The sequence below is a fragment of the Rhinopithecus bieti genome, unplaced genomic scaffold (assembly GCF_001698545.2).
Source record: "Rhinopithecus bieti isolate Rb0 unplaced genomic scaffold, ASM169854v2 scaffold_3040, whole genome shotgun sequence".
Classification (NCBI taxonomy): domain Eukaryota; kingdom Metazoa; phylum Chordata; class Mammalia; order Primates; family Cercopithecidae; genus Rhinopithecus; species Rhinopithecus bieti.
Window position 1 is genome coordinate 4846299 of NW_016804657.1, and position 12277 is coordinate 4858575.

The following is a 12277-nucleotide window of genomic DNA, read 5'->3' on the forward strand; positions in this document are numbered from 1 at the left end:
AACTCACTTCTATCTTATTACTCCCAGCTGTGCCTTTTCACTCCCTCAAACCATTGCATGTACCATTTCCCAAGTCTAAAACAACAACTCTATCTTGGCCAACAAACTATATCTCATATCTACACACTAAAGTGCAATTTCAGTCCTTGAGGAAGTTTTTCTTATCAGGTAAAAAAAACCTGAGACTTCACCTCTACATTTGAATCTTAAACTTAGCTATCTTGGCTATTTCAGCAGCTTAAACTAATGCTAATGCTAGGTTTTCTCCATGTGAATTCTTAATCTAGCCAAATTAAGTAGAAGAAGAGTTAAAAATAATCCATAAATGTGCTTAAATATGCTTCCTGAAAAACGTGCAGAACAGTTACACAATTAAACCTCTTTTCTTTATAACCAGCAATGCAACAACAGCTTAGTATACTACGTTCATACTTGTATGAACCTGTACATGAAAGCTCACAGCATTACTCCTGACAGCCAAAGAAAAGCAAATGTTCACTGATGATGAACAAATGATATATGTATACAATGAAATATTATTCAGCCATAAAAAAAATGAAATCCCAATACATGCTAAAACATGGACAGACCTGGAAAACATCACGCTAAGTAAAAGAAGCCAGACATCAAAGGCCTAATATAATTCCATTCATATTGTGCAACGTCCATAGAGACAAAGTAGATTAGTGGTTTCCAGAGGCTGGAAGAGAAGGATATGAGTGACTGCCAATGAGTACCATTTCTTTTGAGGTGATGAAAACATTCTTGAATTAGCGGTAATGGTTGTACAATCTTGTGAAGGTACTTAAAACCACTGAACTGTACATTTTTAGAGTGGATCTCATGGTATATGAATTATATTTCAATAAAAAAGATGATACTTGCCTCTCCCTTTGTAAGGTTCTTAAGAACTAGAACCAAGTCTTGTTTATCTTCTTATCCTCAATGCTTGAGAACTTTAGCATAAGGTAAGTGCTTAGTAAAAACTGAATGACATTGTTAAACTGTGCATATCTCTGGCTGCCCGAAGCTTTCAATACCACATCTTTCCAGGCCTACAATCCCAAACTACCTCCCTGGTATTGTTACAGGTAGTGTGGAGAAAGAACTGGACTTACAATTAGTAGTCTGGACTTAAAACTCCAACTTTTCTTATTATTTATTTTCTTGAGATAGAGGTTCACTCTTGTTACCCAGGCTGGAGTGCAATGGCATGATCTCAGCTCACTGCAACCTCCATCTCCCAGGTTCAAGCAATTCTCCTGCCTCAGCCTCCCGAATAGCTGGGACTACAGGCATGCACCACCACGCTCGGCTAATTTTGTATCTTTAGTACAGATGGGGTTTCTCCATGTTGGTCAGGCTGGTCTCGAACTCCTGACCTCAGGTGATCTGCCCACCTCAGCCTCCCAAAGTGCTGGGATTACAGGTGTGACAGCCACTGCACCCAGCCTAAAATTCCAACTTTTCTATCTTTCATGTGACTCTAGGAAAGTCACTAATGAAACTGCCTGCATTAATTTCACATGGCTATAGAGATACTACCTGAGACTGGGTAATTTATAAACAAAAGAGGTTTAATTGACTCACAGTTCTGCATAGCTAGGGAGGCCCCAGGAAACCTACAATCATGGCAGAAGGCAAAGGGGAAGCAGGCACCTTCACAAGGCGGTAGGAGAGTCAGTGCAGAGGAAACTGCCACTTTAAAAACCATCAGATCTTGTAAGAACAGCATGAGGGAAACCACCCCCATGATCCAATCACTTCCTAACAGGTCATTCCCTCGACAAGTGGGGATTACAATTTGAGGTGAGATTTGGGTGAGGACACAGAGCCAAACTGTATTACTGCCTTTGCAAAAATTCTATCAGTGAAAGAGTCAGGGAGGATCTGATCTAGTCAACCTCCCTCTTCTTTGCCTTTAGCCTTCATGCTGACATTAATTATTCCTGGGTTTGAGACAAGCTGACTTTGGGAGACATTTAGTTTATAGTCTATATAATAGCCCTTCCCCAAAACTCAACTGCCTTTGTAAAGTTAAAAAGAGACCACCAGGCTAGCAGGAGGAAAGGAGCCTCAATTCTGCTAAGGTGTTGACATAAAGGACTGCCAGCCATTACTCTGGAGGTCATAAGATAGGTAACTTCTTTAATTACTTCTGCAGATAACATCACTATTGCTGAACCTAAGACTGGCCTTTTTAGATACCTTTTGAGGTTTCTTGCATATCTGACACAGACAATGGCTCCACCTGGAGCCAACAAGCCCTCCAACAAGCCCTCCTGTGGCCCCACCCAAAAGCGATTCAGCAAGTAAGGTGGATTTTCCCACACCCCTATGACTGCATCCCCCAACCAATCAGCAGCAAGCACCCATTGCCTTACTGCCCCCACCCCTTCCTCCAAACTACCTTTGAAAAACCCCTACACTGCCAGGCACAGTGGTTCACGCCTGTAATCCCAATACCTTGGGAGGCCGAGGCGGGTGGATCACTTGAGGTCAGGAGTTCGAGACCAGCCTGGTCAACATGATGAAACGCTGTCCCTACTAAAATACAAAAATTAGCCAGGCCTGGTGGCGTGTGCTTCCAGCTACTCAGGAGGCTGAGGCAGGAGAACAGCTTGAGCCTCAGAGGTGGAGGTTGCAGTGAGTTAAGATTGCACCACTGCACTCTAGCCTGGGCAACAGAGCTAGACCCCATCTCAAAGAAAAGAAAACAAAAGAAAAGAAAAGAAAAGAAAAGAAAAGACCCCTAAACTACAAGCCTTCAAAGAGAGTGATTTGAGTAATAACTCCGTCTCCTGCGTGGCGTGGGTGGCCTCACGTCAATTAAATTCTTTTTTTACTGCAATGCCATGGTCTCCGTGAATTGATTTTGTTTGTGCGGTGGACAGAATTAACCCATCAGGTGGTTTTATGAACCTCTCTTACTCTTATCCATAAAACAGGGATATTACATATCAGGTGATTTTAAGCATTAAACTTATATATTGCCTGTGAAAGCTCTTTGTAAACTATAAGCTGTTATCTTAGAAATGTTACTTTTTAATTTATATTTTAAAAGTTTCCATTCTATATGGTCCAGTCCTCTCATCACCAATAAAACTACCATTCCCTCAGCCAAAAAAGACTTCTCCTAATATTAGGGAAGCAATCAGATTGAGAGAATTCACAATATGTTAGTGATTTCTGAACAATTTTGTTAATAGTGCATTGTATTCAAAATTTTTGCTAAATGAGTAAATTATAGCTGCTCTTACAGGAGCAGGGGGATGGGTAATTACGTGAGATGATGGATATGTTAATTTGTTTCACCATAGTAACCAGTTGACTACATATATATTTAATATCATGTTGTTACCTTAAATATACACACTTACTTTAAATAAAATTTTTTAAAAAGTTTGAAGCTTTAGAAATATCTTTTAAAACTCTTATATAAACCCATTAAAACCCACTAAAACAAAACACTAAACTGTAGCCACAGAATGAATCAAGGGTGCTACTGTCACAACAGTTTCATTGCTCCTTGTTCCTATGGTGATCCCGGACTCCAAGATATGAAAATAACTCATACATTGCATAAAATAAAATTCAGTATAATGCTGGCAGATTATATTTACATTTTAAAAGAAAATGCTTTTAACTGAAACAAACTGATGAAATTTCAGAAGGATCCAAAGGATACTTTTCTTCAGTTGAAAGGGGCAAAAGGCCTCACTCAAAGGTCCTTCACATTCCATCTATTCCTCTTCTCCATCATTTCCCTCTCTCGGTATAAGCCTCACATTGTCTACTATCTTGGCCTTCCAACCCCATCCTTTTCTCAGCCCAACTGACTACCCCTTTTGGATTTAACAGAAGAACAACAAAGATCTAACCACATTTTGGTCCTGGGTCTTCTCTCTGGCTCCAAACTCACACCAGGAGTGCATCATCTGAACAACGTTTGCCTGTGGCAGGTGTAGAAAGGGAGTAACTAGCCTTTTAGCAAAGGTGATATTAATCCACCATTATTGTACTTCCGTTTAGACAGTCCCATAATTTGCTATTCATACGACATTCAATTCCCCAGAACTTTGAAATATTGAGGAATGCTAGTTTTAGCTAAATAACTTTTCAAGACTCAAATATTCATACTTAACTCTTTTTTAACTGGCAAATAACAATGTGTCTACTTATGGTGTACAATGTAATGTTCTGATCTATGTTATAGAAAGATTGAATCAAGCTAATGAACATATCTAACCCCACTAACCCACCATTTTTTTGTGGTAAGAACATTAAAATCCATTTTGGAATTTTAAATATATAATACACTATCAATAAACTGTGGTCACCATGCAATGCAAGAGATCACTGAAATTTATATCCAAAAGAACTGAAATTGTTATATCAGAGAAATTATCTGCGCTCCCATGCTCACTTCAGCATTATTCACAATAGCCAAGATATGTAAGCAATCTAAGTGTCCATCAACGGATGAATGGATTTTTTAAAATATGGTATACATGGCTGGGTGCAGTGGCTCACGCCAGTAATTCCAGCACTTTGGGAGGCTGAGGTGGGCGAATCATGAGGTTGGGAGATCGAGACCATCCTAGCTAACATGGTGAAACCCCATCTCTATTAAAAATACAAAAAATTAGCCAGGCGTGGTGGTGGGTGCCTGCAGTCCCAGCTGCTCCAGAGGATGAGGCAGGAGAATGGCATGAACCTGGGAGGCGGAGCTTGCAGTGAGCCGAAATCGCGCTACTGCACTCCAGCCTGGGCGACAGAGCGAGACTCTGTCTCCAAAAAAAAAAAAAAAAAAAAAAAAAAGTGGTATACATATACAATGGAATATACTATACGGCCTCTAAAAAGAAGGAAATTCTGTCATCTTGCAACATGAATGGAACCATTAATTATACATACATTATGCTATGTATCATAAGCCAGGCACCGAAAGACAAATACTGACTTAATCTCACGTGAAATCTAAAAATGTCCATCTCATAGAAACAGAGAATAGAAAGGTGGTTAACTGGAGGCTAGAGGAGGGGGTGGGCGCAGAACGGGGAAAGCGAGGATGTTGACGAAAGTTTCACTTAGATTGGATGAGACTTTTAGTGATTTAGACTTTACTCTTTAGAAATTCCAAGGAAATGTTGATCTTGAATTTTAAAAAAAAAACAAAACTCTGAAATAAATACTCTAACTCTGTATTTAACATTAAGTTTAATGAAGCCTCAATCAACTTAAATACAAACCTGTATGGGTGGAATATCTGGCAGCGATGGAAGGTTTTCTGGATTGGTAACTGAGGGGATTAGCTCTATTGCTGTAACAGATGGGCTGGTGGGACCTCGGTTTGCATTTGCCATAGTTGCTGTAGTAGGGCTCGTTGGGTTGATTGTGGTGTTGTGTACCGATACTACGGGAAAGGGTCCAGCATGCCCTGGGTTTGAGTGCTAATAAGAAAGAAGACATTATCATTACTTGATCTGCCAGAATCGCTGAATATAAACTATACCTTTGTAATTTTTAGTTTAGGAAGGAAACAAGAAACAAAGAAGTTGGCCCTTTCAAACTTATTCAGGAGAAGAACAGTTCAAACTTAGCCTTTTCATTTTCCATTCATTTTGTGTAGTATCTAGGGAAAGGCAGACTTGCCAATAATTTCCCAACATGTCAGCCTGGTGATATGATCTTATTTCAGAACAAGAAAGTATGTAATAGAGGATCTGTAAGCCTCCAAATTTTCAAACACCAGGGTAAGAGAACTACCTTTCGGTCATTATTCCTCTTCAACTCTTAGTCATTTTCTACTAAAAACGATTACAAAATACAGCTTGATGTGGTAGAAAGAACAATGAATTTACAGAAAGGAAAAATGGCATCAAGTCCTGACTCTAATACTGTGTGACCTTAGACAAATCACATAATCTCAGTCTTTTATGTGGATAATAATATCTCACTTGTTTCATTGTGAGGGTTGTTATGAGCATCATTTAAGACAACATAGAAGAACATCTTAAGAAAACGACTTATACACATATAAATAAATCATTTGAAATATTTAAAAACTAAAAATGCTTAATAACATCCAGTGATTTCTGTAGAGATATACCCAAAGTCTAAGAAAAATGTCCTGAGATGATTCATTGTCTGATTATTTAGCTTCTGTGCTCTGACAAGGTGTACTTGGCCCCCAGAAATACTTGAAGGCTTTCCATGAACTAAGGGGTATATGATTATGTGAAAAGTCTGAAGGAAATAAATGTTCAGATCCTCAACCTTTTGTATGTGCTCTTTAAAAAGAAAAAAAAAATCTGATATGCCTGAGAATGTGCCATGCTCTGCTGGATCTCCTTTTCCACCACTTTTGCAACTGCCCTTCCCCCACCCTTGACAGAAGAACACCACACCTTTGACCATTCCTAAATCTTATTCTAGGCACACTGCACCAAGAAGGAAAAAAAAAAAACCTGTAGAAATAATCAAAGGCACAATTGGAAATAATGATGTTGGGTGTCTGACTCCAAAACCTGGGTAACAAACCTTCAAATGGGTTCGAATATTTGATGATTAACAAAAAGGAAGTTGTCACTGACAAAAAGTTTTTAAATAGTTTTGATAGATCGTTTTCTCAGCTTATAATCTAGAAAAAATTCAAAGAATTGAGGGATATTACCATAATAAAATTATTTTAATTCCCAAATACATAATTTTGTAAACAAGTTTCCTGAGCATTACCTAAAACAAATCCCAAAAGCTAGTAATAAAACCTGTGTTGAATTCTGACTTATTTTAAAAATAAGTAACAGCATACAAACATACATAACCAAAAGCAGGAGGCAAAAAGTCTCCATCTAGCTCAAAGAAATGTATATCCAAAAGAGTTTTGTATCTTCTAATATTCTTAAACCATGTAAATACACCCATTTTGTTTCCACAATTGTGGAGGTATAATATAATGATAATTCGGTCCACAGAATAAGTTTTAGAGCTTAATAATAACCCTACTGTCACTGGAAATTTAACAATTTATTACAATAAACATTTATTCCTGCAGACAATTACAATAGGCTAATCTATATCTATCAAACAAAACTATATTACAGTAAGATAAAACTCTGTTGAAGAAGTAGAAGTGAAATTCAAGTCCAAGGAGAGCTTGCTAGGGTATTTGGAATTCTGGTGGATTCATTTAAAATAATGTAAAGGTTTTTCAACTTTATAGCATCAATTTTTACAATATGCTATAAAGTATAGCTTTTGAAACTATTTAAACTTAAACCTATAATGGAAATTTTAAATGAAAGCCTTCAAATGTGAGTGAGTATGTATTTTTTTTTTTAAAATAGAAATGGGGTCTTGCTATGTTGCCCAGGCTGGTCACAAAATCCTGGGCTCAAGCAATCCTACTGCCTCGGCCTCCCAAAATGCTGGGATTACAGGCGTGAGCCACCAGTCCCAGCCAAGAAGTGTGTTATTTTAAAGAGCTCTTTCTGGATGTACATGGACCAAAAAGTTGAAGGACCACTGTTCTAGGACAGTGTTTCTCCAACTTTAGTATGCAGATTGACCTGAGAGACTTAGTACAAACTTAAATATTACTGAGTACTCCCCACCTAGAAATTCTGATTTCAGTGGTTATGGCTAGGAATCTATTCTGACAAGGTCGCCCACCCCACGTAAGATGACTGGTGATTCTGATGGTCTTTAAAACATGTTTTGAGAAACATCATTCTAAGAGTTAAAAAGTAAACTCTATTGTAACTAGAAATCCTATGAAAAAGTGGCCTCACTTTATACTCATATCTCCCATATAAACATAACTAGGTAAAGATGATAAAACATGTATCTAAATACACTTATTAAAGCATATCTACATCCTAAAATGAACAATATTTGAGTACAGAAAAGGTTAAAAAAAATAGTTAGCTCTGTTACTCTCAAAGCCCTTTTTATATATTAGGATCAAAAAGTCACATTAAAAGAGCAGAGCAGCATTAAGGTTCTTGCTATTTTATCATTGCTTTTGTGATTGTGGGTAAAATCACCAGCTCATTAGATTTGTTTTTCACTTCTGTAAACTGAATGGGTTAACTATATCAGGGTTTCTTAACCCATAGTATATGATGCACTTAAGGCAATTTTTAAAAGCTCTTAAAATTAAATACAAAATCTCATGTGTATGTTTATTTTTCCGGGACAAGAGGATATACAGCATTAATCAAATTCTCAAACATATCAATGACCTGCTCCCAAAAAGTGATTAAGAAAATGGTGTCTTTTAATTTTAAAATTGTAGGATTCTTACAAATGTAACTCTAGGCATACTTGTCTTTGGAGGTGTGGCTGCATCATGGAATACTGAGGGCCGCTGTGCCTGGGTATCCCTGGTATTCTGGCAGCATTCTGAGCGAGTCTCATCTGATGGGCTTGAAAAGCTCCACAGTTCATGTTGCCTCTTTGCATTGTTTGCACACTGATCAATCGAGGAGGCTACAAAAAGTAGAAATTGTAATTTATGTAATAATTTTAAAATAAATTTATATTTTAATTATAAAATGTAATCATAAAAATAATTGAGTCAAGATAAAAGGGTATAAAGTAAAAAGTATAAATAATTCTTATCGCTAGCCCCAGTCCCCAGAGGACTGGTAATGACTAGTTTGTGTATCACTCCCTAATTTCCCTTTTCTCTCTCTCTCTTTTCCGTTCCCTCTCTTTTTCTCTGTATGTGTGTTTAAAGCGTATCAACATTAACTTAACCCATTCCGGAGTAATAGTTTTGATTGGGATGGCAGTGGAGACAGCAAAAGACACATAGGGATAGGAATGATTTGAACAAATGCCTAAGGAACATATCAGATCCTAGGCAGAAACAATCTAGTCCTTTGGTCCACACAATTACACGTGGAAAACAAAAAAGATTTGATGTGAAAGGATGAGAAGAGAACTTACATCCTTCCACAGTACTAGTGAATTAATTTTGTTTCCCAAGAAAATTTATTTACTGCCTTTCTTCATATCTCCCTTATATCACCATCATAACCACAGCAAATATTTAAACTCTGACTTTTGAGCTCCACTCAAAGTCCTGCCAGTAACTCTGAAATGTGTAACTTTCTTATACAGGAAAAAGTGTAGTGTTGAGGACTTCATAATTTCTATCAATAATGTAGTAACACCATACTTACCTGCTGTTGTAACATCTGAGGGGCTGCTTGTCTAGGATGCTGTTGTGTTGTTGTTGTTGTAGTTGGTACAGGTGCTGGTGGTTGCTGCATCCTCATCTGTTGCAACTGCTGATGTTTCTGTGCATACACTTGTTGTTGCATGTGCTGAAGTCGAAGCTGTGCTAAGTTAATCTGTCCAGGGGTTTTACTAATGTGGTTTGTCCCTGGAGGAACTTGCCCAACTACAACATTAGGAGTATAACCAGGAGTTGGTTTACTCTCTATTACTAGATTACCTGAAAAATTTAAAAAATAAGATTTTGCATATAATCAACTGAATCATCTACTTTGTTGAGTAATCACCATGTTTTCCTCTTTCCTCTGACAACTACCAGCACCTCAAAGCTCCAACAGTACAGCAGGGAATGGAGTCAGTTTAAAGATAATGATGATGATCAGAAACTTAATACATTCCAAAGCTGAATAAATGACTTTTGGTTATTCAGAAAAATATATTCTCTGCCCTTACTCTTTTTTACACAGACATACAGAAAATTAAGAGACTAAAAGAGATATCTATTAGAAGAGGCCTAACTAATCAATCTAAATCAATTCTCCCATGACAAGACTTACTCAAGAATACTCGAGATTGCTAATACTGATTCCATCTGCCTTTGAATTGCCAAAATATGCAAGGCAGAGCATTACAATGCCACAAAATCATCTTCTGTGGAAATACTGAATGCTTTAAACAATTTATATCCTTCGAAGTGATGGTTTTCCTTGCTTTCTATGGAGCCATTGCTTTCTAGGGACAGAAGCCAAATTTTAGGAAGATGGGATTTAAGGCACAGGTTGACAGGCTTTCCCTGTAATGGGCCATAGAGTAAATATTTTATGCTTGGCAGGCCACATAAGATCTGTCTCATAGTCCTTGGTTTTTGTTTTCACAACCAGTTGAAAACGTAAAAACCATTCTTAGCTACCATGTCACACAGAAACAGCTGGCTGATGCCAGAACTAAGGCTATAGCTAAATTTGAATATAATTTTTTTCTGTTTGCAAAGATTACTTTTTTTTTTTTTAAATAACAGAAGGGCAATCAGCCTCTGCTTTTACAATTCCCACTGTTTAAGACTTAACTGTTCTGAAAGTGAGTTTACTCAGTCTGTAGATAGCTCTCTAATTGCTAGGAAGTTTGTGTGCATGTGTTTTAATTGAGCTCTCTGTAACTTTCATCTACGGTCTTTAGGTCCATACTATGTTGTAAACAAAAGCAAAATCCATTTCTCTTCCATGTGAAAAGAGCTACTCTTATCTTTCAAACATTCCTCAGGACCTAACTACTGGACACATTAGCATCCTAAAAGTCTGCTGCTAATGCACAATTTGGCTTAATTAAACAACTAAACATCTATGAAATTATTCCAGACAATGAATCATTTGCTAAGATTTCTATACGAAACAGTCAATATAAATTTAAAAGATAGAGGGTCGGGGGTCTAGAAACAGTACACATTTAGAAAATATAGAGAGAGTAGACTCTCAGCTTTCTTAAGATGTAATGGCTGTCACACAAAACCATAGCTAAAGTGAGTTTCCAATGAATAACAACATATTTTTACATAAAATGTAAAACATAAGGTTATATTCATAAAACTCATTATTTCTCACCTAAATTGACTACATTCTTTGCCCAGAAGGTGGGATCACAATGGAAACGTATTGCTCCATTAGCAGCAGGGACAGGATCACACCGTGCTTTCAAAATATGACGCAACTGGAAAGTAATCTTAAAGGGAAAAAAAATCCACATTTGTCTCAAAATTAAATATCAACTGGGAAAACATAAGATAAAGATATTAAGACAAAAAAGCACATATATTTCCACAGTGTCAGCCTCAGATTAGGCAGCATCAACATTTAAATTAGCAATCAAATCAAATGTACATGCTTGAATTTCTGCCATTTTGGGTAATAAATTGCATTAAGATACTAGGCATCTTCAAAAGAGTACATACAATATAATTCCACTTATATGAAATTCTAAAAAATGACAGAAATCAGATTAGTGGCTGCCTGGGGGAATGAGGAAACTTTGGGGGGTGATGAAAGTTTTCTATATCTTGATGTGGTGGTGGTTACATTTGCCAAAATTAAAATGGATACTTTAAACAGGTGCAGTTCACTGAATATATATCTTAATAAAGTCCATTAAAGAAAAATAAAAACTGTATGTGTCTCACCAGTCGCTTGCTGTATAGTAGTGCGGTGCTGCTGCCACTTGCAATTGCCCAATTTGTGAAGTTCATAACATGCTTCACCTGCCGGGAAAGGCCTGTGATGTCATTCTGCTGCTGTAGTAACTTCATCTGTCTTTCCTTTGTAACATTCTGAAACAGAACAAGAGCTTCGCTGAAGAATTCTACATGAAAAAAAATCAACCCCACATTTCTAATGCAAATGGGCACAATACCTATACTTCCTTTAAAAATGGGCTAAGTGAGTAACCTCCATGATTATTTAGCAAGCCTATCATCAATCAGAGGAAAAGCCACTAACAAAAGTGGGACTAAAACTTAGTGCTCTAAGCTAAAAAGGATATTCCACATATAGAAATTAATGTTAGTTAATGTCTCTTTTCTATCAACATTTGTCTGTTAAAAATAGCGTCTTCCTATTAGGTTAATCTAATATATGGTATTTATAGCATAAGGAGCTAACCTTAGAAATAAATTTATGTAATCTTAACTTAATATACTTTAAAGGCCAAAAAAATTTTGTGTCACCAGTGCCACCTCCTGGTATGGCATGAGAATGAAGTTAAAATCTCTCTTAAATATACAAGACAAAATGAAAAAGGTAACTTCCAGAGTTCTAACAGCAGAATTAGGGAAACTTTTGATATGACAGAAGTTCAGAGAACAAAGAAGTGAGGACTGACCAAACTGCAAAAACCAATTTCAGAGAAACACTGCAAAGGAAAAATATACTGCTTTATGGGAACTAAAATCACCCCAGGAGGGATGGGTAATGTCCAACATACTTTTGACATTCAGCCTGCTAAACAACTCATCTACTACTTTCTTAAGAACTTTCTCCCAAAA

The 12277-nt window shown here is 37.1% G+C and overlaps 1 protein-coding gene across 1 annotated transcript in view; it reads right to left on the reverse strand.

Annotated features, from left to right (window-relative positions):
- The window catches only part of TRIM33 (tripartite motif containing 33), a 115057-nt gene that overhangs the window by 19311 nt on the left and 83469 nt on the right, over positions 1-12277 (reverse strand). Inside the window, 5 exon segments of the mRNA XM_017869780.1 lie at positions 5253-5453; positions 8329-8493; positions 9192-9466; positions 10845-10962; positions 11417-11563. Of these exon segments, the coding sequence (XP_017725269.1) occupies positions 5253-5453; positions 8329-8493; positions 9192-9466; positions 10845-10962; positions 11417-11563 (906 nt within the window).